Raw genomic sequence first — 22,198 nt, forward strand, 5'->3', positions numbered from 1 at the left:
TATTCTTGAGGGTGTTGTAAAACTGCTGTCACTGGGAGCTCTGTGGGCCGCTAGCCCTGTGACAGTGAGCTCAGTTCCGTATTGCCTAAGTCGTCATCGAGTCCAGCGGGGAGGGCATGTTGCTTTTTTTGACTCGCTGACTAACACTGTTGGTCATACGCAGTGTGGGGTGTACGTCAGTTTGTCAACAGAGGCTGTAGAGAAGTTCTCTGCCTCGCTGCTAGCGCTGTAGTTGGTTGAACGAATAGGAAGCACTGGAGAGACTGTGCAACCGGCTGGATCACTTGGCTGCCTGTGCGTTCCGGCACCTCTGACTAGACAGGAGCTGCCTGACCATGCCATGGAATTACTAGGGGACTGTGCCATCAGCACAGTTAATTAAGATCTTCTACAACATTGATATTACTCTTTATTTTCAAACACTGTGAAGAACCTTGGTGCCGCTAGTCCAGGGGTTCTCAGCCCTTTTCTCTCTGAGGCCCCCCTCAACATGCTGTAAAAACTCCAGGGCCCAGTGGGGCCTCGGGTAGGGGCCTTGGACATAGGTGTAGTTTGACTTCTATTGGGGTGGGGGGGGGGGGTGAGGACAGGGGCCAATGGGGCTTGAGCCACCTCTGGGTGGCGGGGTCCAGGGAGGGAGTGCCACCTCCACCCCGGCTCACCTCAGCAGGCCACCCAGTCTCTGTATTGGGGCGGGGAGGAGAGGAGGCGCGCAACCAAAAACTATAACTCAAAGGTGCTTAGCTCAGAGAGTTTGAAAACAGCTTAGGGTGCAGGGAGGGGGTAGTTAGGGGCTGTGTGCAGTCACGGGGATAGCTCAGGGTGTAGGGAGAGGGTTATTAAGGGCTGTGCGCTGGGAGGATTCCCCTGCGGTCCCTGTTCCCAGAGGGGCCTGCCAGCCACAGAGCTGGATCTCCCAACCCAAAGGGATTCTTACTGGTTGCCTCTGCGGGAGCACAGGGGGCCGGGAGCTGAGGAGCAGCTTTAACCTTAGGCACTAGCAGGAGAGGAGGGCACACTGCTGCTGTCTGCTCCATGACACCAGCCAGAGCAACAGCTTCCCCGTGCTGCCCAGCTCCTGCTTCAACCTCCGATCTGGCCAGGGGACGGGAGAGGAGATGGCGGGGTGGAGCTGTCCCTGGGACTGCCATGATCTTGCACTGGCATTTTGGTGATGGGACAGGAGGGGAGGGATGCCCTCCATGTCCCCGACACTGCCCATGGGCTCAGGGCTTCTGCCCCACAAGGCAAACCAGGTCTTGGGGCTTCAGCCCTGTGGGGGGCACCGGAGATTAAGATTTCAGTTGCAGGGCCCTGTGGCCCCCTTGAATGGGCCATGGGTCCCCAGTTGAGAACCGCTGTTCTAGTCAAACGCCTCTCCTTGGCAATGCCTCTCTTATTCTGGATATTCAGTCTCTGTTCCACCAAGACAGAACTGCCCAAACTTTCCCTCCCACCCCTTTCGCGCTGACTGCTCATGTGGTCACGCTCCTCATTGTAAGCAATGTTGTCAAGCACAAATACAAGAAGCAGCGAGGCTACTATTGAAACTGTATAACTGCTAACAGTGGCCCAAGAAACACTACTCTCTGTTTATAAAGAGGGAGGAGACTGTGTTGCTGGCGTTGCTGTCTACAACGATTTGGAAATGATTTACCCCCTTGCACTTTCAAAACTATGCCACTATTAACTAACCCTCCCCTCTCCGCAGCGGAGCAGCATTATCCTCACTCTTCACACACACACAAGTGAAGTGAAGTGACTTGCTTTTGAGCCCATGTAGCAAGAAGTTGGATAAGAATTTGGAAGTGCTGGATTTCTCACTTTTGGCTTGCTTCATTCACCCACAATGCCCCTCTGATACCACTCTTTGTAACAGGGGTGTTGTGAAGCTCAGTTTGTTATTGACTGGAAAGTGTTTAGAGATGGACGAGGGGAAATACTAGACTTTTCTAGTAACCGCCGTCTCAGGTTCTCACAGTACTTTATACTCCTACATTACCCCTCCCTACGGTTAATTTATTATGATTTCACAATTGCAGTGGGGACTTCTAGCCTTGGCTGTACCGAGGGAATGCTTGGACTGCCAAGGCTCTTCTAACCACAAGGCAAAAAAGTAATTTCTGGCAAGCAGTGCGGTGGAATGTGTTTCTCGTGTCTGGGATCGTGGGTCCAAGAAGTCTTCTCTCTCCTCCTGCCAGCCCAGGAAACTCATTCAAGAGCAGAGAGCAAAGAGCCCTTTCAGGAACCTGTCCACTAGCTTCTCTCAGCCTAGAGGGAAATGCAGTGTCAGGGCCTTGGTGCCCATGTCAGTACCATACCACTGTGAAGGAGGAGAGGGTCCAGTGTGTTTCACAACTTTTCAAAGAAGTCTTTCAGGAAGTGGGTGAATTTAAATAAAATAAAGCAAAACATACATCAGGTCTGTGACTCATTCTGGGGAGTATCTGCTCTGGACGAGTGAGGAAAGCTTCCCATGCCCCATCATCAAATGTGTCTTAATAATTGACAGTAACATGATCATTGCAATGTAGGCAGCTTCCTGCTTCTTCCTGTCTGGGCTCGTGCTTCACGACAACCAGATATAAACGTATCATAAAGCTGTACTGGGGAGAAGGTCAAAGAACTTGAGTGCACTTGTGGATGGAGAAGTGACTTTGCAGTTTCTTCGACCCCTCCCCAGTCTGTATGCGCTCTTGGCAGATTGCACTGGTGGTCGCCGTCTGCAGAGGAACAGATTCGAACACAAACTCACGTGCTCTTCTGAAACCCCTTCGACATCTGGGCGTAAGTGTAGCGAGTTAAGGGCAGAGTGAGAACTCTGCTGCTGATTCTCCTCATTAGCTGAGCATGTGACAAATGCTGCATGTTTTTGGAATTTGTTTGGGTTTTTTTCCTTTTTACAGTAACATTAAAGGGAGACGGGTGTGGAGATTTCTGGCACAAATCTCTCTTGTACACATAGTTGGATTTCTGCAGAGACGGTGTTGTCTGGTAATTGGAACAGGTGACTGAGCATTGCGGGCTGGGGCTCAAATATCAGCTGTTAGTGCATGGTGTAAACTCCAGAAAAAGCTTGGAGCAGGGAGTTGGGAATTTCCTGAGTTCTAGCTCTGCCAGCTTACTCAGACTTGCGCAAGTCACATGCGGGGATTTCTTTGAAAAGGCACTGAGCACCCATGGCACTCATTGAAATCCGTGAGAGTTATCGATGCTTGGGGCCTCTGAACAATAGACCATTAACCTTTCTGTGCACCGATCTGCCCATCTATCAGATGGGGATAATGCTGACCTACTTCCCAGAGGTCTGGTGAAACTCACTTCCGTAATGTTTGTAAATTGCTTTGAGATTCCCTCAAGAAAAAACACCATATGAATGTAAAGAATTATTTTTCTTGATGGGCTACATTTGGATGGGGGGAGACGCCAGCAACCTCCTAGTATGTTATGCTGCCATTGGTAGGGTGGAGATGTCAGCAGTTTACAATGTTTGTGCTTGTACAACAAAGTTCATTGCAGATTTTCAGCCGCTTGTCATGTCCAGTCCGTTCTTTTTAAATATCAGTGGTGGTATGAGCAAGAGAAAACACTCAAAACTAGAGTAACTTGGCTCTTACAACTTAAAATGTCCCAACAGATTCTTTTAAAGACTGAAAACTTGGCATGCCAAGTAAGCTTCGGCTCTAGAGAGGGCTGTATAATAGAAATGCTGATGGAAGGAACAGTTCTAGTGACTGCTACTCGAGTTCCCTCTGTTGCAATGTGCAGCTTGCATGCCAGTGACTTCCAAGCAGGTGAAAGGGGTGAAACATGCTAGACTCTGCTGAGAATTCATTAGATAACGAAGGTGGTGTTCTGGGCTTTCGGGACTGAAAGCCAACATACAGCAGTTTTGTGTTTGCACCTTAGTTACCTGTCCTGAGTCACCCTGTTAGCTTAAGGGAGTTTGTTTATTTGGTTTTTACAACTCTGTGTGCAGAGAGGCAGGACATGTTAGCATGGTGTAAAGGTTTTATCAGCCTGGGATAGGCACCTTATTCAGTGGACTTCAAATCATCATTAACGAGTGCCAGCCAAACCCTTTTTATTCCACCACATGCCATTATGGACTCAGTACGTGCCATGTGTTGCAGAAACAGCTGTCTTATAGACATTTCAGAAAAACCAAATGACACACACTACGTGTGTAGTTATTGTCTTATCCTAGCACCTCAAAGCCCCAGTCCTGGACCAAGGCCCCACTGTGCTTGGTTGTGTGCAGACAGAGGTGGCCTCTGCCCCCAGAGAGCTTACGATCTAAGTACACATGAGCTCTTTATGACCCTGTGTGGGATCTTGCTAACGGGTTTTGTTTGATTCAGATAAACAAAAGTGCCCAGCACTGGTTGGCTTCCATTTTAAACACAAATTCATCATATAACTCCTGGGTTGCTCCTTAGTCTCGTGGAAGGAAATCTCTGCTGGAGAAGGGGAGCTTTCCTGCTGGCTCTGCTACCCTGCAGGAGGAGGTTTGGGTCTGACGTTGTCACCAGACTGTGACTGGAGTCCCACATCTGTGGGGAATGGGGATAAGGAGGGACTTGGCTCTGACATGAAAAGCAGTAACAGGGTGACTTGCTAGGCATTGCATCTAACTTAGGTATGCATTCTGTAAATGTCTGAATTTAAAATAAATGCACACACCTTTAGGCTTACCCTCCTGGATGGAAACTTGTTTGTGTTGGGGTCTGCCTCAGTGAGTGCAGAGAAATTGCCTGTTGATCGAGTTCATCAGCAACAAAACGGTATTGGGAGGACCTGAGTCATTAATTGTCTTTTAAATTTTCAGATGACGTCATTATTAGTAGCCCTTCCTTGCCCCCGTCGCTATGTCCGTCGACCCTCTGGCTTCCAACACTTTATATGTACGTGCCTGTATGCATGTACCTTTCTCATTATGACTTGCAGCTTATTTATTGGTTTACTGTTGGAAAGAAACTTGGACGTCACTCAATTCTTCCTCCTACGCTAGGACACAAGTGACATGGGCACTTCCTCATTGAACTTCCAGCTACTGTGAACCTAGCCACAAGATCTGGATGCTAGTGAACTGGGACTAGCCTTAAGCCCACGTTTGTGAGCTGCAATTACTAACTACCGAGGTGAGAGCTTAATCCAGTTTCAAGTCAATGACAGTTTTGCCGTTCACTACAGCAGGGTCAGGATTTCACTCTGGGTATTGGAAACTGCTTCCTCTACATTGGAGCCCCCTCAGACCTTTCTGAATAGCTTATTACTCTTTGGAGGTGGAGCCCCCCTTTGATGGGTGGCCAGCTGTGCATCAGCGTCTGTTCCCTGCGTTCCATGCCGTGGGCACAGCTGCATCAGGCTGTCTTTCTGCACATTTACTCTCCCGTTACCTGGCTCTGTTCCCTGTTCCTATGTTTGTTTGTTTCCTCGGTTTGCCCCCTGATTTACCCTTTTGTCTTGTGCCTCCCTCTCCTTGCCCTGTACTGTTTGCAGTGTCATAGGGGGGTCCATGGGTGAGTTTGCATGCGCTGTTGCAGCTTAGTTGAGAGCTGCAAGAGCTCAGGAGAGACCCGTGGGTCAGCAGGCTTGTACTTGAGCCCGCAGCCTTGTACAAATAGGAGGTGCTCCTGTAGCTGACTGCTTCAGGGGCTGCTGTGAAAACAGGGAGAGAGGGTGGGTGGCTTTTCAGAATCCACATGCTGCTTCAACTACAGCTACAGGAGCATATTTGAATTTGTGGGGTGGGGGGGAGAGGCGTGGCAGATCAGGAGTCATGTGACTTTCTCACCCTTTGCTATTTTAACTGTGGGTTTGTGCCCCCCCCCCACCTCATCCCACAGGCTAAGAAACAGCTTTAAGAGGAGTCTGATTTCCCAGAGAGGCTCAGGGAAGATTAAGAAGGAGTCTATGTGACCTTCTCATAACCCCCGCCCCCCATTTTAGTACCGTGCCCTTGTGTAGTTTTTTATGTAAAATGGGTTTGTTCTCATGGAGGGGAATCTTCCCCCGACTGTACCATACCCACCTCCCAGGCCTAGAATCCCCATCTGCTGGTCGTGATACTGCAATGGGAGCATATTAGGGCCCCGCCTTATCACCTCCCACCCCCCAAGTTCTTTCCGGTTGTGCTCTGCGTGCTCAGAAGCTAGACAGACACTAGCTTGACTGGGTGTCCGTTGTATGTAACTTTCTCCCTGGCTTTAATCCTTCCCCCTGGGAATAAACAAACCCAAGGGATCTGGTCAGGGGATGACCAAGCTGTTACAGGTTCCCTACTTAGCCTGGGCGGTGAAAAGCATGATAAAGTATCAGTGTTGCAGAAGTGAGCTGTTGATGTGGCACTCGTCTCCATCCAGGCAGGGAAGCGGAAGAGAGGTCCGGTTTCTGTGTTGCACTGAAGCCAGGTAAAACTTCCTCAAAGCCTGAACCTAAACTGCAGTTCTTGGAGAGAGTAACTTGTGCTGGAAAGAATCTGGAAGATGTGGGGGAGTAACTAGATTTTATTTGTTTATAATCTTTGTAATCCTAAACCAACAGTCCTATCAGCCAACACCATCCTTTGTGCTTTGAAGGGATTGTGGATTAGGATTTCATTCTGATTGTCCTACTGCCATGGGACCGTCTACAGAAAACATCTTTGGAGATGGAAACAATTGTCATCAGCTTGCTGGGTATTAAGGCTGCAAATTAACTTTCGGTGTGCGGTGAAAGATTCCAGTGCTCTGAGAAATCGAGAAGCTTGCTACTTTTCTCAATTTAATTTAAGCAGACTTTGGCATTTTTTGCATGGAACTTCAAACCTTGTGCCTGAACCTTTCAAATTTGAGTGCCTAAAGTTAGGCATCTAAATCTGTATGTAGGTACCTAAATAAAAGTGACCTGAGTCTTCAGAGATGCCAAGCACCTGCACTGGGACTCATGGCTGCTCAGCACCTCTGAAAATCAGGTGACTTATTTGGGTGTTCTACGTAAGGTACCTGCATCTAGGAAAAAATTGGGCTGTGATTCTGTAAAGCTGGATGGAGAGGCAATTGAAAGGGGATTTGTGGTTTGTGTAGTAGTGCTTAGGGACCTTGATTGGGATTGGGGCCCCATTATGTTAGGGGCTGTACAAACGTAGAAAATGACTGTCCCTGCTCCAAAGAATTTACCTCAAGTTTTCTGTTGCTCAAATAAGTGAGAACTCTGTGGATTTTACCCCCTCCCTTGGGAGGTTATTCCATGGAAGGAGTAAAAGATTATTAAGATTAGGCCCTGTGTAATCAACACCACATACCGAATGTGAATCGTCTGAGCAGGGCAAGCTCTGGGCACCTGTGCAGTGTGGAGGCAGCTTTTGAAGCATCATCATGTTTGTTTCTTAAGCCACTTGTGACGAACACGCTTAAATATTTTAATGAAGCAACCTCTTCCTTAACGGATTGGATGCTGTGGCTTCTACTTAGTGGGAATGTCCCATGGTCAGAGTGCCATCAGTGGGATACAGGTACAGTATAGGCAGCGGCACAGCAAGCTGCCCACGCTAACACATGACCTCTGGTTTTTGTTGCACCATCTCTAGAGATGAAAGGGGACTTCAGCATCTTGATGGTTAGTTAGCCATCTAAGCTGTGTGATGTGGACATAATCCCCTGGGAACTATGTAATCCAAGTCTTTCTTTATCCTCATCACACCCCTGTGAGGCAGGGCAGTGCTATTATCCCTGTTGTACAGATGGGGAACTGAGGCACAAAGACACTCAGGGTATGTCTACACTGCAGCAAAACACCCAGGGCTGGCCAATGTCAGCTGACTTGGGCTCCGGCTGCAGAGGTATAAAATTGCAGCGTAGATGTTTAGGTTGGAGCTTGAGCCCTGGAACCCCACCATGGAGGAGGGTCAGCCTGAGTCAGCTGACATTGGCCAGCCACAGGTGTGTTGTTGCAGTGTAGATGTATACCCTAAGAGGGACTTGCCCAAGGTCACAAAGAGAGTCTGTGGTGGAGCAGAGAATTAAACCAGGGTTCCCGGAGTCCCAGGGTAGCATCCCAACCAGTAGGCCAACCTTCTCTATCACTAGCCTGAGCCTCACCAGTTCATTTCATAGAGGCCACCAAGCAGCCAGTCCCCCACTAACCGCACAGCCATGTAGAAGTCGGTTTTTCTACGTTGTTGTGCTCTGCGCGCCGATCATTCAAAACGTTTCACAGCTCTCTCTATCTGCCCCTGCTCCCCTCCACTTCCGTCACTCTGTATTGATTGCTTCTCTGTTAACAGCTGCTTTCCTACTTACCGCGTTAGCTTTCCTTTGGATGCTGTTTGGCTTTACTTTCAGCCAGTGAAATTGCTGAGGTTCTTAAGTGCATCCTCCTTCCAGTAAGAAATTAATCTCTATTTTTATCTCCCTCGGTAATTGTTTAGAATGCAGGGAAAGGACGACGAGAAAATACAGGAGTATAAATAATTCTGTGGCACTTCCACTGATTAGGTTAAAGAGCTCCTGGCTTTTGCTGATGGGCTATAATAATACCATAATATTACATAACACTCATATAGGCATTCTCAGTCTATATGAATGTCAAAGCACTCTTCAGGGTGTGGGGCAGGAACGTTGGACCCATTTTACAGATTGAGGACATGAGGCATAGAGAAGAGAAGTGACATCCCAAAGTCACACAGCAGGTTATTGGCAGAGTGGGGCCTAGAAACCAGGTTGTCTTAGATCACTAAGCACATTACTGGGAATAATTTACAACTTCCCCATACGTTTCACCTCTAGACTGGGCGTTCATATCCAGCCCTGACTGATAATGACCAAAAATTATTCTCAGCTCATCCGTGGCCTTTATGAAAATGGTTTCATGGGTCTCAGGGGCTGGGTCCATCTTACAAAAGCTGCCATTGCAACTGGCATTAATTGGCGGCAGAGAGACCAAGAACAGCATGGGCTGTGGAGACTGATCTATCTTCAAACCTAAAGAGATGGTGTCCCTCCCAGATGCAAAGTCCTGTAGAGAAGCAATGTGGGGTGAAGCTTGTAATATCGTTCTCTCTGCGTTTCCTGTGCTGTGGTTAAATAGTGGACTTCAGGCTTGTCAGTTCAACCCCTTTCACTATCCTAACATTCACCCCCCGAAACCTCCAGGAAATGAGCCTGGCCTGTGTTGCTCTAGGCAAAACTGGGCCACTTAAAGCAATGGGTGAAGACGATGCTGTCCCTGATTCAGACTCTAGGCAATGCCTACCCAGAGCAGCCAGCTGTCAGTCACGTACAGTATTATTTTACAGCCTGCCAGAAGGTGTGAATTACTGCACGCCTAAAATCCATCTGGAGGAATGTGGCAGTGTTATTCCAATGGCAGCGTACTGTGAAGATGATGAAGCTAATGGGAACTACATAGACACTCGGTTTAAAATAAGTCCTCTATGCTTGCCCTCCCATATGGATCCCAGAGACAAAAGGTAGCTAATCAGAGGCTGAACAATGTGCTTGGGTTTGGGTTCCACTGCAGACTATTTGCTTCTCCTGCACAGACTTTTCCTCCCAGCCCCTCACCAGATGTTCCAGGCAACAGGATTTTCCTGAAGCTTGTGCATTCATTTATAGATGAATAGATTTTGGGGGGAGGGGTGTGTGTGTGTGTGTGTGTATATATATATATAATGTGTGTGGAGAGAGAGATAGGTATTAAAAAAAAAAAAAAAACAATTCAGCTCCTTACACACACACTACGGTGAATAGTTTTCCCTCCGCGTGTACCACATCCTACCAGGCGGGTGTGCCAACAATAACACCGCATGTGAATGATCCCTCAGTATTCTTGAGGAGGCACTGAAAGGGAGCTCTCTACACTTGTTTAAGACTGTACAGTATTCTGCCTCTCTGCCTGGCTCCACTGGAAACGAAAACAGGGTAGTTAGGCTCACCAGGAGCCTGGAATGTACCTTGCCCAGACGCTTGAAATGTATCAGTGCATAGTACTAAATCCCTGGGGAGGGAGAGTTCAGACTTTGCAATCAAAGCTCTCCTGCCTTCAGGGTCTTGCAACTCATAGATATGGGGAACTCTCACTGAACAGGCTCTGTAGGGTCTGGGACTTGTGCTCCAAGTGCTGGCTCTCTACGTGATTCGGACATAGAGCTTGATGTGCATTTGCCTTCATGCTCTAGTTTGACTTGTGATCTCTCAACACCATCTTGGGCTTTCTCTGTCTCGCAGAACTTTCTCCTTGCACGTGAGCTGTGACCTGCCCTGTGCTGCAAGCTCCCATGTAAATAAAAGGACTGGGATGCAATCTAAGTGCTCCAGCAGTGGAAGAAGGGTAGTGTTCATGGACATAGGCACATCTCCCAGGCATGTGGGATGCGGTGAGCTAAGAGGACTAGCAGAAGGAGGGTGAGGACAGGACTGTTTTGTTTCCTTCCTCCAAATGAATAATATGCCCAAGGCAATGACAGCATGGACCATATACAGCATAGGCAGTGTCAGGGCAAGTTTTGCTTCTACTGCCCTGCCAGTGTGTCTGATTCTGCTCTGGGAGGATCACTGCTGCAGGGAAGGGGAGGTTCAGGCTCAATGGTCTGTCTAGGCTTCTCTGCCAAAGCTCTCGGGAAGGGGGGCTGATTAGTGCCAATTCCAGTGATGGGCCTTTGTGGGCCGGCCATCTAGGACCTGGGCTGAGATCCACCAGCTCACTTCCTGGAGGCCACCCTGCTGCCAGCAGATGATAGCCCACTTTCAGGGCTTGCCAGTGCACCAGAGTAGCACAGGTTTAACTTGAATGGGGTTAAAAACCAATGTAGTTCAAGTGATGCGAAGCCCCCTGGGGACACTTTAATGGATGTAGATGATTCTATGGTTTAACTTATGCATGTAAAGTTACCCATTCAGGCCAACCTGAGGTAAGGTTTTGATTGACTTGGGAGAGCCTACATCCTGAGTCGTACCAGTGTAACACAGTCGGTTTGAAAAGGACACCTTAGTTGAACGGTGCAACTTTTCAGGTAGACCAGGCCTCTGTGGGTGCGCCTATGCTGCAATAAGAAACCGGTGACACTGAGTCTCTGAATGTGGGTCCATTGACTCACTGTGTAGCCGCTCAGGCTAGAGCCCGGGCTCTGGGACTCTGCCCCCTCATTGGGTCTCCAAGCCCGAGCTCCAGCCCCACAGCCCAAGTCAGTTGTCCCAGGTTAGCCATGGCCCTTGCATGAAGCTTTGATTGCAACGTAGATGTACCCTGTCAATGCTGACCTGGGCTGGAGGGTGAATGCATTTGGGATATGGAGCCTATGTCCTGAACCGTCAGGGCTCGAGTTGGTTTTGACTTTGAATCTAGCACTTGACAAGAGATGGGGAGTGGTGTTTGTGCACAGCTGTTAAAAACCTGCCTAGCCAAGGGGGCAAAGTATCCACACCTTAGCTACTGGGCTGGCGATGGAAGAGGTATCTGACTTACTCTCTGTATAACTTCTGTGACTATGAGATTTATGTGACTAAAGGAAATCTTAGCCCTTGCCCCAGAGTGTCTTGGGGAGGAGATGGTGGCGTCAGAGGGAAGGGGAGGCAAGAGGCTAGTTTGCTAATCCTCCCAAAGGAAGACCGCGATTAAGACACTAGCTGGACTGTACAGCAGATTTTGTCGCTATTAGACTTTGTGGTGGAGTGCGGCTCGGCAGCTGCATGGAGCAATAGGAAACTATTTAAATGACTGATTTTTGGCAGAGCAAGGGGGGCTAGTTACAACATAAAGGAATAAAAAGAAACATGCAGCCATAGCAATGCTGTAACTTCTTGCAGCATGATTGAAACCAGTGTGATCCCAGAGACCCACAGGAGGCTGTCACCCTAGCAAGTAGTCAGCAGAGAGACCTGCAGTATCTAGCCAGCCACTGGGTTTAGTGCTATTGCATTCAGCCTTTGTCTGGCAGTGTCTGTTGCATGGGGCGCAACATTTGTTTCCCTGTTCCTCTCCTAGTAACTTCATTAAAGCTGTCAGTTTAGTGGGTGTGGAAGGATCAGGCCTAATGAGTGGAATATAATATGTTCAGACAGACCTTGTGGTTCAGTGGACAGGGCATGGAATTCCCAGCCCTGCCACAAGCTCCCTGGGCAAGTCGCTGCATTTCTCCATGCCTCAGTTTCAGTCTCTGTTAAATGGGATTCGTGAGCCTGGCCTTCCCCTGTGAAGTGTTTTGAGAGCCTTGGAAGGAAAGTGCAATATAATCCAGAGTAGTGGTGATCTATTGTACGCCTTCCTATTCTCCTCCGGCCTCATCTGTGTTTGCGCCTGCCTGTAAATATTAACAAACTAGGCAGTAGCTCCGGTGTAATTCCTCCATCTTGGCTGCTGTCTGTCCCCAGCTTCCACAATGTTGTTCTGGAAAGACCCAACGTGATGATATGCCCAGCTTCTGCCCTGCAGCTTTGGATAGGATTCTGCAGAAACGTGGATTGCTCTGGCCTATTCTCGTGCCTGATTTGGGCAGATGTACAGACCAACAAATGTATAATTACCCTGAAGGATTCTGGTTTACTTTCCCCTTTCTTCTCTCACCCTCATCACACTATCGTTTTTCCAACGGAAAGTGATTAGCTACAGCTCCTTAGCCACCAACAGTGGTAGCTTCCTTGTGACATCAGACCCTCCGACTCTGAATTATAGTGGGACATTCCTTGTACCTGCAGCTCTGCAAATGGAGGGACGGGGCCAGCATCTTGGGCTCCGGTCCCCTCTGCTGTGTTGCAGTGTGAGTTACCTCTGGGTCGGCATGCAGTCTGGATCCTTGCATCTATTGGGCTCTAAATGGGGACTGACCTAGATGACTTAGTGTGGATTTTAGAATGGAAAAAATCAGCGCTTTCTGAATGAACTACATGAAAATGGATTGTTTGTACTGGAAGCTGGTAAAAATCAGGGTATGGAGAGAGAGAGAGAAGCATCTTTTGAAGGAGGAAGTAGGTGTCTTGGCCACAGCAATAACCTGCCAAAAGCCGTGCTTCCTTTTCTGGATAGACATAGAAGCCAGTGTGGGACTAGCAGGGTTATAGTCCCTCTCTCTCCTTCTCGGCTGCTGTGTGATAAAGTGCCAGTGGTGTACAAGCTCAGCACAAAAGCTGCTGATAACCTCTATTTCCCCATCTTTCCCATAGGCTAGCAGGAACAGCCCGGTAGGGGTCCATCTCCGGACAGACGCGGATGATGCCAGAGCTATGACAGGGGCTGCAGTCTTGGCACTGAGGGGTGATCAGTTATGGAACAGCTACAGAAGGAAGTACTTGAAGTCAAGACGGAGGAAAAGGAAGAGGCAGTGATAGCAGCAGGTGAAACCTCAGATCCAAGTGGAGGACCAGATTGTTCGCTGCCTTCTAGCAGCTATACAGGTAAGTGGGAAGGGTGCAGCTGGGCATCAAGCAGGTGTATCCAATGAACAATGGATGCTGGCTTAACAGGATGGAAACCATTTTTCCAAAGGAAAATGCCTGCATAAAGAAACCAATCTTGCAGCGTGCAGGGGAGCCAGAGTGGTACAGCCCTGTCGGGACTAAGTTCCATAGCTCCAGGCTTTCAGCCGAGAGCGCTCAAAGAGGCGGAAAGTGACCAGATGTTTGTATAACTAAGAATAGAATTTTTAGCTTAGTGAGAGGAATCTTGCCCTGTGCCACAGCTTGTCTCAAGTAAGGAAGGAATTTTCTGCCCCATGGACAGTGATGTGAATGAAGGGCTGCAGGAAGCTTGCCTCCCTCTGAAGCAGCAGCTGTTGGCTCCTGCCAGATGTTCCGGACACTGGTCTGTTCCTATGTGCTGAGCTGCACAGGGACTTGCATGTGAATGGAGTCTGGCTTGTTTTAATCTTTTCTTCTGAACTGATTCATTGGCAGCCAAGCTCCTGAAAGCCTTAATCATTTCACTAAAAGGAAGGTGATTCGCTCTGCTCAGCCATTCACTGAGAGTCAGAAGACAAAAATTAAAGGGACACTCAAGTAATTTTAGGCCCAGAATTTAGTATGTGGGTTTTAGTGGCAGGAGGGAAAGCTTGCTGTGAAGCAAATATTTTGTTGTTGCTTAAATCTTTCCCCTGCAGTCCTGAGGAGCCCAGCACAACAGCATTGGGCTACTGCCTAAGAACTGGGAATATGGAATTTACCCATTGGGGTTCATTGTCCAGCCTGAATCCAAATGCCAAAAGGAAGAAAACAATGTAAATAAATGAAATTGTTACAATATGAAAACTCTTGTTTCCCATCAATAATGTGCAGAAGCCAGTAGCTTGACCCGTAGAGTGCTTCTGTCTTGGCTTCTGATGACCTGGAGAAGAGGTGCGATCTTCTCTGTTCAATCACTCTTCTGTAGGACTGTTAAATGCCCACATGCATGCTGCTTCAGCCTAGAAACACCTTTTTCCGTTTCCTCTTTGTATCCCTTTAGACCTCTCCCAGAGCTCTTCTCCATCCCTATCGGACCAACTCCAGATGGGCTGCGAGGAGACATCTGCTGCAAGTCTAAATGTGGAATGCAGGGTCTGTGGGGATATAGCATCAGGATTTCATTACGGAGTGCATGCATGCGAGGGCTGCAAGGTACGGAGTGCATGCAATAGACACTGTCCATTGCAAAGGCATCAGAGCCAGGCTTTGGGCCCTTCTCTGATACCCTGGAGAACTAAAACTGAAACTCACTGAGTTCCTGATAGCCTGGGCATCTGATCTTGGCTTAACTCTGTGGGTCTGTGGTGTTAATGGATCATGATTGTGGGGAAGTGGAACGACAGACAGTAACAGAAAGGGCAGAGGCTCTGTCTTGGAAGAGGCAGGAGCTGCGGGGGGGAGGGGGGATCCTACGTCGTGCAGGAGTTGAGCTCCGCAGGGCAAGTGCCTTTCCCAGCTGCACAGCAACATAGCTCTGTTCTTCTCCCTCACTGCGTTTCACATAGCAAAACTCCGGGACCACCAGCCTTGCTTCTAAAGAGGCTCCTTGGCTGATCTCTGCTGCAAGCCAGCAGTGGACCTGTGTTCTTATCACCCTGTGAGCATGCGGCCCTTGCTTGAATGAGGCTATAAAATTCCTTCCCCCACAGCAGATGCTGGAGGGGCTGCATTAGCAAGCTCCTGGGTCCTGCCAAACATTCCTCAGGGCTAGCAAATGCTGGAGTCGACAGCGAGGGAGTTGGGAAGTTAGAACTTGTTTTTTGGTCTCTCCCTGCTGGCTCCGTGTGGTATTGCAACCACCTGGTTTCTCAGCTTGTGTACATAACAGCAAGGCCTTCCCTGGCCCTCGGCCAGGGCTGGTGCAAGGATGTTTCGCGCCCTAGGCAAAATTTCCACCTTGCGCCCTCCCTCCCACCCCACTTCCCTGCCCTGAAGTGCCCCCCTGCGGCAGCTCCCCCCCTCTGCCCTGAGATGCCCCCCTTGTGGCAGCTCCCCACCCTCTCCCCTGAGGCACCCCCCCTGCCCCAGCTCACCCCTGCTCTGCGCATGTGCACCCCGAGCACGCCGTGACTGCTTCACTTCTCCTGCCTCCCAGGCTGGCGGCGCATAAGCTGATTGGCGCTGCCAGCATGGAGGTGGGAGAAGTGAAGCAGTTCACCCCTGCCCCGCCTCCTCCCCAAGCACACCGTGGCTGCTTCACTTCTCTCGCCTCCTAGGCTTGCGGCGCCTAAGCTGAATGGAGCCGCAAGCCTGGGAGGCAGGAGAAGTGAAGCCAAGGTGTGCTTGGGGAGGAGGTGGGGCGGGGTGAGCTGGGGCGAGGAGTTCCCCTGCGCACCGCTCCCACCTCTCACTTGCTGCAGGTGGCCCTTCCTGCGCTCTCCTGCCCCAGCTTTCTCTGCCTAAATGCCAGCGACGACCGGGGCAGCCAAAGAGCCGGCCGCCGCAGTCACTGCCGAAGAAAATGGCGCCCCTCAAATCCTAGTGCGGTCGCCTAAATGGTTGCACCGGCCCTGCCCTCGGCAATGCCTTCTGCATCGTCCCCCTTGTGATAGAGGCTCTGCTCGTTCCAAGAGGAATGAGTGGAAAGTGGTCTCTTTGTTTGGCAGCTTTTCTGCTTGCTACTGGTACCTCCTTTCCACCCCGAGTGAACCTTTAAGAGGGTCAGAGCAGCACGAAGCCTGGAGCACCGCAGGCAGTTTTTTGCAGGCATCAGCTGATGCTGTTCTGAGGCACTGTTAGTAAAGCTTTTTTTTTTTCTCTCCTGGCTCCCTCTGCCACACACTTCCCCACCCACCGGCCACAGGGTTTCTTCCGTCGGACGATCCGCATGAAGCTGGAATATGAGAAGTGTGACCGGAACTGTAAAATCCAGAGGAAGAATCGGAACAAATGCCAGTATTGTCGCTTCCAGAAATGCCTCTCGCTGGGCATGTCGCACAATGGTGAGGGACGTGGGTGGCACTGGAAAGCCTTGGTGATTGTGCATGCGGTACCCCATGTTATCAGAAAGGATTGGGGGCATCCAATTGTGACACCGCAGGGGGGCCTGGTTTCAAGAGGCCAGGTGCCTGGCACATTCTGACAATTGGTGCCCCTTTAAAACGTCTCAAGCTGAGCGCTCAAAATCACTAGACCCTTGTGCAAACAGAAATTGTCCTGCCTGGCCAGACCTCAGCCAGGTCTGTACAGTGGTGCAGACAGAGGCAGTCTCATTCCTGAATGAAGCCACGCAACTGCGATGGTGCCTTCAAGTGACAACAGAGCAAAAGGGCATCCAGAGGAAAAATAGCAAACAGTATTTTACCTTCCTGAAGCGCCTTTCACCACAAAGGCTGTGTATGCACAGCGCTGCAGTGCAGCATCTTCTGGGGGGGAGTGGCAGCTGGGTGCACAGAATGCTGCACAGCGGGGTGGGGTGTGAGGTAGAGGGAGTCAGGGAAACTTTGAAGGGGGAAGAAAACCACCAGAGCAAATCCTCTGCTCTCTCAAAGTTCCCTGGGACACAAAGGGCCAGATCCTTGTTTGCCTCAGCGATGCTGGATGTACTGGGAAGGGGCATGAGTGGGTGTAAGTGCTTTTCTGCTATATTTCTATCCTGAGAGGGGCTGGAGGCCAGTTCAAGCCCAGAAGCAAATCAGAGCAGCTTCAAGGTTGCCCCAACCACACCCCTAGCATGCCCACCATGTCAGAGGGGACCAGTAGTGGGGGGCAAAGAACTGTCTCTGCCCCCTTTACACCACTCAGGGTTCTCCTGTGCGTAGGGACTCTTCACATCTCTGGAGCAGCACAAAGGGAATGGTGCGGAGGCCAGCATGTAGTTCAGAGTTGACTCACAGCAGAGAGGACCCACACAGTGTGCTGTATGCAACTCACTTTATCCTAAGGGCTGAATTGTCTCTGGATTCAGGCCTGTAGCTCTGGGCGTCTAGTTTGTTCTATACTCAGTGCTTGGCCTCAACTTTCCCCTTGGTCTCATTCGTCCATAGCAGCACGGGCTGTGGGCTGAGTGCCAAGCAACTACCTCTTATTGCTGTGTTCCTGGAATGTGTAGTGTGCATAGGAACGGACAGTGCACGGCTCTTGTGCTTTTATCCAAAACACAGTAGTTTAAAGCCTAACAATCCTCTGATTGAACAAAGAGTGGTGCCTGTCTGAGGAGTGGGCCTCTGTCTCTTGAAGGCCCAAATTACCACAGTGGAGAACTCGCACTAGAGACCTAAACTGAATCTTCATTGGAACATGAGGTTATAATGACCTCACACTGATGCACTAGGGCAGTGCTTAGCCCAGAGGAGCTCTGCACCATGGTGCCTTGGTGGTTCTGTCTCACTGAAGGCTTTAAACCAGAGGTTCCCATGGGAGCCAGGGTCCTGTACGCACAGAGTGCTTACTGTCAGGAGTTGGTTATTGATGCCAGTGCAGATGTGTGCTCTCAGGAGCATCCCTAGCCTCCTGTGGTTTCTCCCAGGACTTGTTGATCATGCCCGCTTTGTTATGTAACAGCAATTCGTTTTGGCCGCATGCCAGAAGCAGAGAAGAGGAAGTTGGTAGCGGGTCTGACGGCGAGCGAGATCAGCTGCCAGAACCCACAGGTGGCTGACCTGAAAGCTTTCTCCAAGCACATCTACGATGCCTACCTGAAAAACTTCAACATGACCAAAAAGAAGGCAAGAGGCATCCTCACTGGGAAGACCGGCAGCACTCCGGTGAGTGCTCCTCGCAGATGGGCAGACCAGAGGGCTAATAACAGCGCTGAGCACTAGCGTTTATTTCCAGGGCAGGGCATGTTGCTAGGGAAAGAACAGGTTAAAGAATATTTGGATAAGTTACATGTATTCACGTCAGCAGGATCTGAACTTCACACTATGGTACTTGAAGCAATCTCAGAACCATTAGCAATTGTCTTTGAACTCATGAAGGATGGGTGCGGACTGCAGGTGGGCAAATATAATATCATTAAAAAGGGGAACAAAGAGGACCCGGGAAACTACAGAGCAGTCAGCCTAACTTTGATATTTGGAACAAATTATGAAACAATCAGTTTGTAAGCACCTAGTAATTATAGGGTTATAAGTAATAGCCAGCAAAGATTTGTCAAGAACGAATCATGCGAAATCAGCTCATTTTCTTCTTTGATGGGGTTTTTGGTCTAGTAGATGGGGGAAATCTGTAAACGTGATATCTTGATTTTTAGTAAGGCTTTTGATGCAGTCCTGTGTCATTCTCATAAAGGAACAAGAGAAACCTGGTCTAGATCAGTGGTTCTCAACCAAGGGTATGCAGAGGCCTTCCGGAGGGTATGTGTAGCCCAGTGAGCCAGCTTACCTGTATTATATTCATTGCTTTATCCTCCTGCTTTATTATATTTAGTAGTAATGCAAGGAACCTACAGGCTTTTATCCTGTAAGATTTGGCTTTAGTAGACAGTAGGAGGCTAGAGGCCTATAACCTTTGGCATAGATGAACTTAAGTAACTCATATGTTATAGGGAACTGAAAGTGGTATGCCAGAGGGGAGATTTTGTCCAGAATCCTGACATCAGCCACCCACAGAACATTGCTGACACCAGCATCCGGAAGGTTCCACACACAGCCTCCAATCACAAAGGTGCCATGACAACAAATACATATACTAACCTATAGAAAACAGACACCTTAAGGGGAGGAAATACAAATAAGGACCTCTGTTGAATAGGCATTGGTCATGGCAGCGTCAGCATAACCGACTATAAAAGTAACATCCCAGGGGCAGCAGATGGGTTGGAGAGATGTAGATCTTGGGTGGGGCCAGAATGGTGGTCCCTGGGATGATGACGGTGATGAGAAAGAGATAAGGGTGTAAGTATGGATGTCCAAATGTACTTTCTGTATTATCTCTATTTGCCTTGTTGCGTTTGTGTGTGTATTTGCTAAATTATTAATAAATATATATTTGTGTGTGTGTAGTGAGAGAGAGAGTTCCTATGGTGTGAGTGTTGCACCTGTGCACATCGGGGGTTCCCAAATTATATGATGATTTTACAATAATCTTACTGGGCTAGATCTTGGGACAAGAACCTGTTAATCCTCAATTTACAATTATATATACCCAGGCTGCATATGTCAACTCATCTAGATATTTGCCTAGTCTTACAACAGGCTACATGAAAAGCACTAGCAAGTCAGTACAGACTAAAATTTCATACAGACAATGACTTGTTTATACTGCTTTATATACCATATCAGTGTTTCTCAACCAGGGGTTGCGATTTGTTTTATAATTATATGGTTAAAAATGAGAAAGTCAGCAATTTTTCAGTACTAGTGGCTGTGACACTTTCTCGTGTTTGTCTGACTTTGTAAGCTGGTAGTTTTTAAGTGAGGTGAAACTTGGGGGTCCACAAGGCAAATTAGCCTCTTGAAAGGGGGACAGGAGTCTGGAAAGGTTGAGAGCCACTGATCTAGATGAAATTGCTAAAAGGGGTCCACACCTGGTTGAAAGACTACTCAGAGTAGTTATCAGTGGTTTGTTGACAAAGTGGGGTGACATACTTAGACTGATAAGTCTTCAGATATGTTAAGGGGTGTTATAAAGAGAATGGGGATCAGTTGTTCCCTGTCCACTGAAGGACAAGCAGTAATCTGCAGCAGTGGAATTTCAGGTTATGTGGTAGGAAAAACTCACTAACAATATGAGTAGTTAAGCTCTGGGACAGGCTTTCAAGGGAGGTTGTGGAATCCCTGTCACTGGGAGGTTTTTAAGAACAGGTTAACCAGTGGTAAATTAATAACACTGACTATATCAAGTGCATTCACACTAATGATTTCTAGCACGTCCGTTGCTGGCAATTGACGTCTTTTGGAGAATCTGAATCCTGGTGCCAAGGAGTAAATGGTTTGCATATGCCCAAAAGGAATGTCTTTCTGAAAAAGACAGTAACTATCAGGAATCATCTCGCTATACTTCTTCCTGCCTCAGTGCAGGGGCCTGGACTAGGTGACCTCTCCAGGTCCCTTCCCAGCGCCACATTTCTACTATCCTATCAAGTATTTGACATTGTTGATGAATTTCTTCATTACTTTTTCTTTTTGCAGGGTGGGGGGTAGGGGGGTTGTATTGGGGAAACGTCTTTCTAAGATAGATCCCCCCCAGCCTTGTTCATTGGGATGCAGTGGGGTTCCCTGTGGGGAAGCCCCCAGTTTAGAAGTGCTTTGCCATTCAGAGATGTTGTTATATCCCTGCACCAACACTCTATCTTCTGTTGCAAAGAACTGCAGCAGTTCCATTTGAAACCAGCTGGGGAATTCACTCTCTTCTCCTCCTTTCCCTGCTGACTTGACTCATGTACAGCACCATGCTCCCACCGTTCAAGGTTCCTGACACGCTGCAAAGGTTTCTCCAACAGCCAGGGCTAAAAGTAACTTAGACAGAGGAGTGATAGTTGCACTCAGCTTCCTGACGTGCTGCAGACCTCCTCTCGCTGTTGCAGTTCAACAGGCTTCTGGTGGCAGCAGCCCAGTGCAGCATAAAATGCAAACTTGCCTTGTGGAAGCTTGCTACAGCAGTCAACTGATGTGCTGTTAATGTCTCTGATCTGGTGACTGTCTGGTGAGCTTTACTGCACTCAGTCTTGCTGCGGATGAAATAGGAGTGGAGGTGGCTTCAGGATCAGAAATGGAGGCCTTGATGCTTCCAGGCTTCCCGTGACCTGCTAGTAAGCACACAACCTTGGTTGCTCTGCAGTGCTTGCTGCTGGATTTCCAGGGCATAGTTACAGACTTCTTGCAGTTGGGAGGCCCAGAGCTGCATCTGCCACAAAATGGAAGGGAAGGTTGGGGACACATGGAGGGTTTTGAATGATCTTCTTCCACACCAGGGACAGGTAAAAGCGCAGTCGCTCGGTACAGCCGGCAGCTCGAGTCCCCATTGCAGAGATCCTAACTGTTCTCTTCTCTTCTATGCAGCCGTTCGTGATCCATGACATGGACACCCTGTGGCAGGCAGAAAAGGGGCTGGTCTGGAAGCAGCTTGTGAACGGGATCCCTCCATACAAGGAGATTGGGGTCCACGTCTTCTACCGCTGTCAGTGCACCACGGTGGAGACAGTGCGGGAGCTCACCGAGTTCGCCAAGAGCATTCCCAGCTTCCTCGGCCTCTACCTGAACGACCAGGTGACTCTGCTGAAGTACGGGGTTCATGAAGCCATCTTCGCCATGCTGGCCTCCATCATGAACAAGGACGGGCTTCTGGTGGCCAACGGGAACGGGTTTGTCACACGTGAGTTTCTGCGCAGCCTGCGCAAGCCCTTCAGCGAGATCATGGAGCCTAAGTTTGAGTTTGCCATAAAGTTCAATGCCCTGGAGCTGGACGACAGCGACCTCTCTCTCTTCGTGGCTGCCATTATCCTGTGTGGGGGTGAGTTGGGGCCCACCAACCATGCGCACATTAAGAAGGTTGGGCGTAGGGTGTGGGTTGGGGAGAGTTGGTCTGAGGTCATCCCTGCTGGGGAACAGGGGCAGTGCACTCCAGAGTGGGTGCCCTGCTTCCTGGGTCTAGCAACCAGTGGATTAATAGGGGGAAGAATAGCGTACATCTGAAACCAAAGCCTTCTAGTGACTCCCAAGATCTGTGTGTTCCCTGGCATCACTGTGTGGTTGGGCCATAACAAACAAAGACAACAGACAGGGAAGGTGGAGGTGGAACCTCCCGCCCCCTCCCTGAAAAAAAAAATGTCCAGTGAAGGGAGTTACCTGAACGCAGGGCTAGGGACCATGAACTTCTGATTCACTGCATGGCCTGGGGCA

At 49.2% G+C, this 22,198-nt stretch overlaps 1 protein-coding gene across 8 annotated transcripts in view; it reads left to right on the plus strand.

Moving 5' to 3' along the window:
* The window catches only part of PPARD (peroxisome proliferator activated receptor delta), a 49,240-nt gene that overhangs the window by 14,931 nt on the left and 12,111 nt on the right, over positions 1–22,198 (plus strand). For 7 of the 8 annotated variants that reach the window (XR_007774406.1, XR_007774407.1, XR_007774405.1 and 4 more), the window contains 5 exons: positions 13,140–13,370; positions 14,416–14,567; positions 16,219–16,357; positions 17,919–18,121; positions 21,359–21,809. Coding sequence is in view for 4 of the 8 variants with exons in the window: in XM_050953050.1 (XP_050809007.1) it covers positions 13,241–13,370; positions 14,416–14,567; positions 16,219–16,357; positions 17,919–18,121; positions 21,359–21,809 (1,075 nt within the window). In the remaining 4 variants the exon portion in view is untranslated. Of the gene's footprint in view, positions 1–5,050; positions 5,142–13,139; positions 13,371–14,415; positions 14,568–16,218; positions 16,358–17,918; positions 18,122–21,358; positions 21,810–22,198 lie in introns of those variants that run through there. The other variant, XM_050953053.1, reaches the window with a different exon arrangement.

This window comes from Gopherus flavomarginatus, chromosome 5 (assembly GCF_025201925.1).
Source record: "Gopherus flavomarginatus isolate rGopFla2 chromosome 5, rGopFla2.mat.asm, whole genome shotgun sequence".
NCBI lineage: Eukaryota > Metazoa > Chordata > Testudines > Testudinidae > Gopherus > Gopherus flavomarginatus.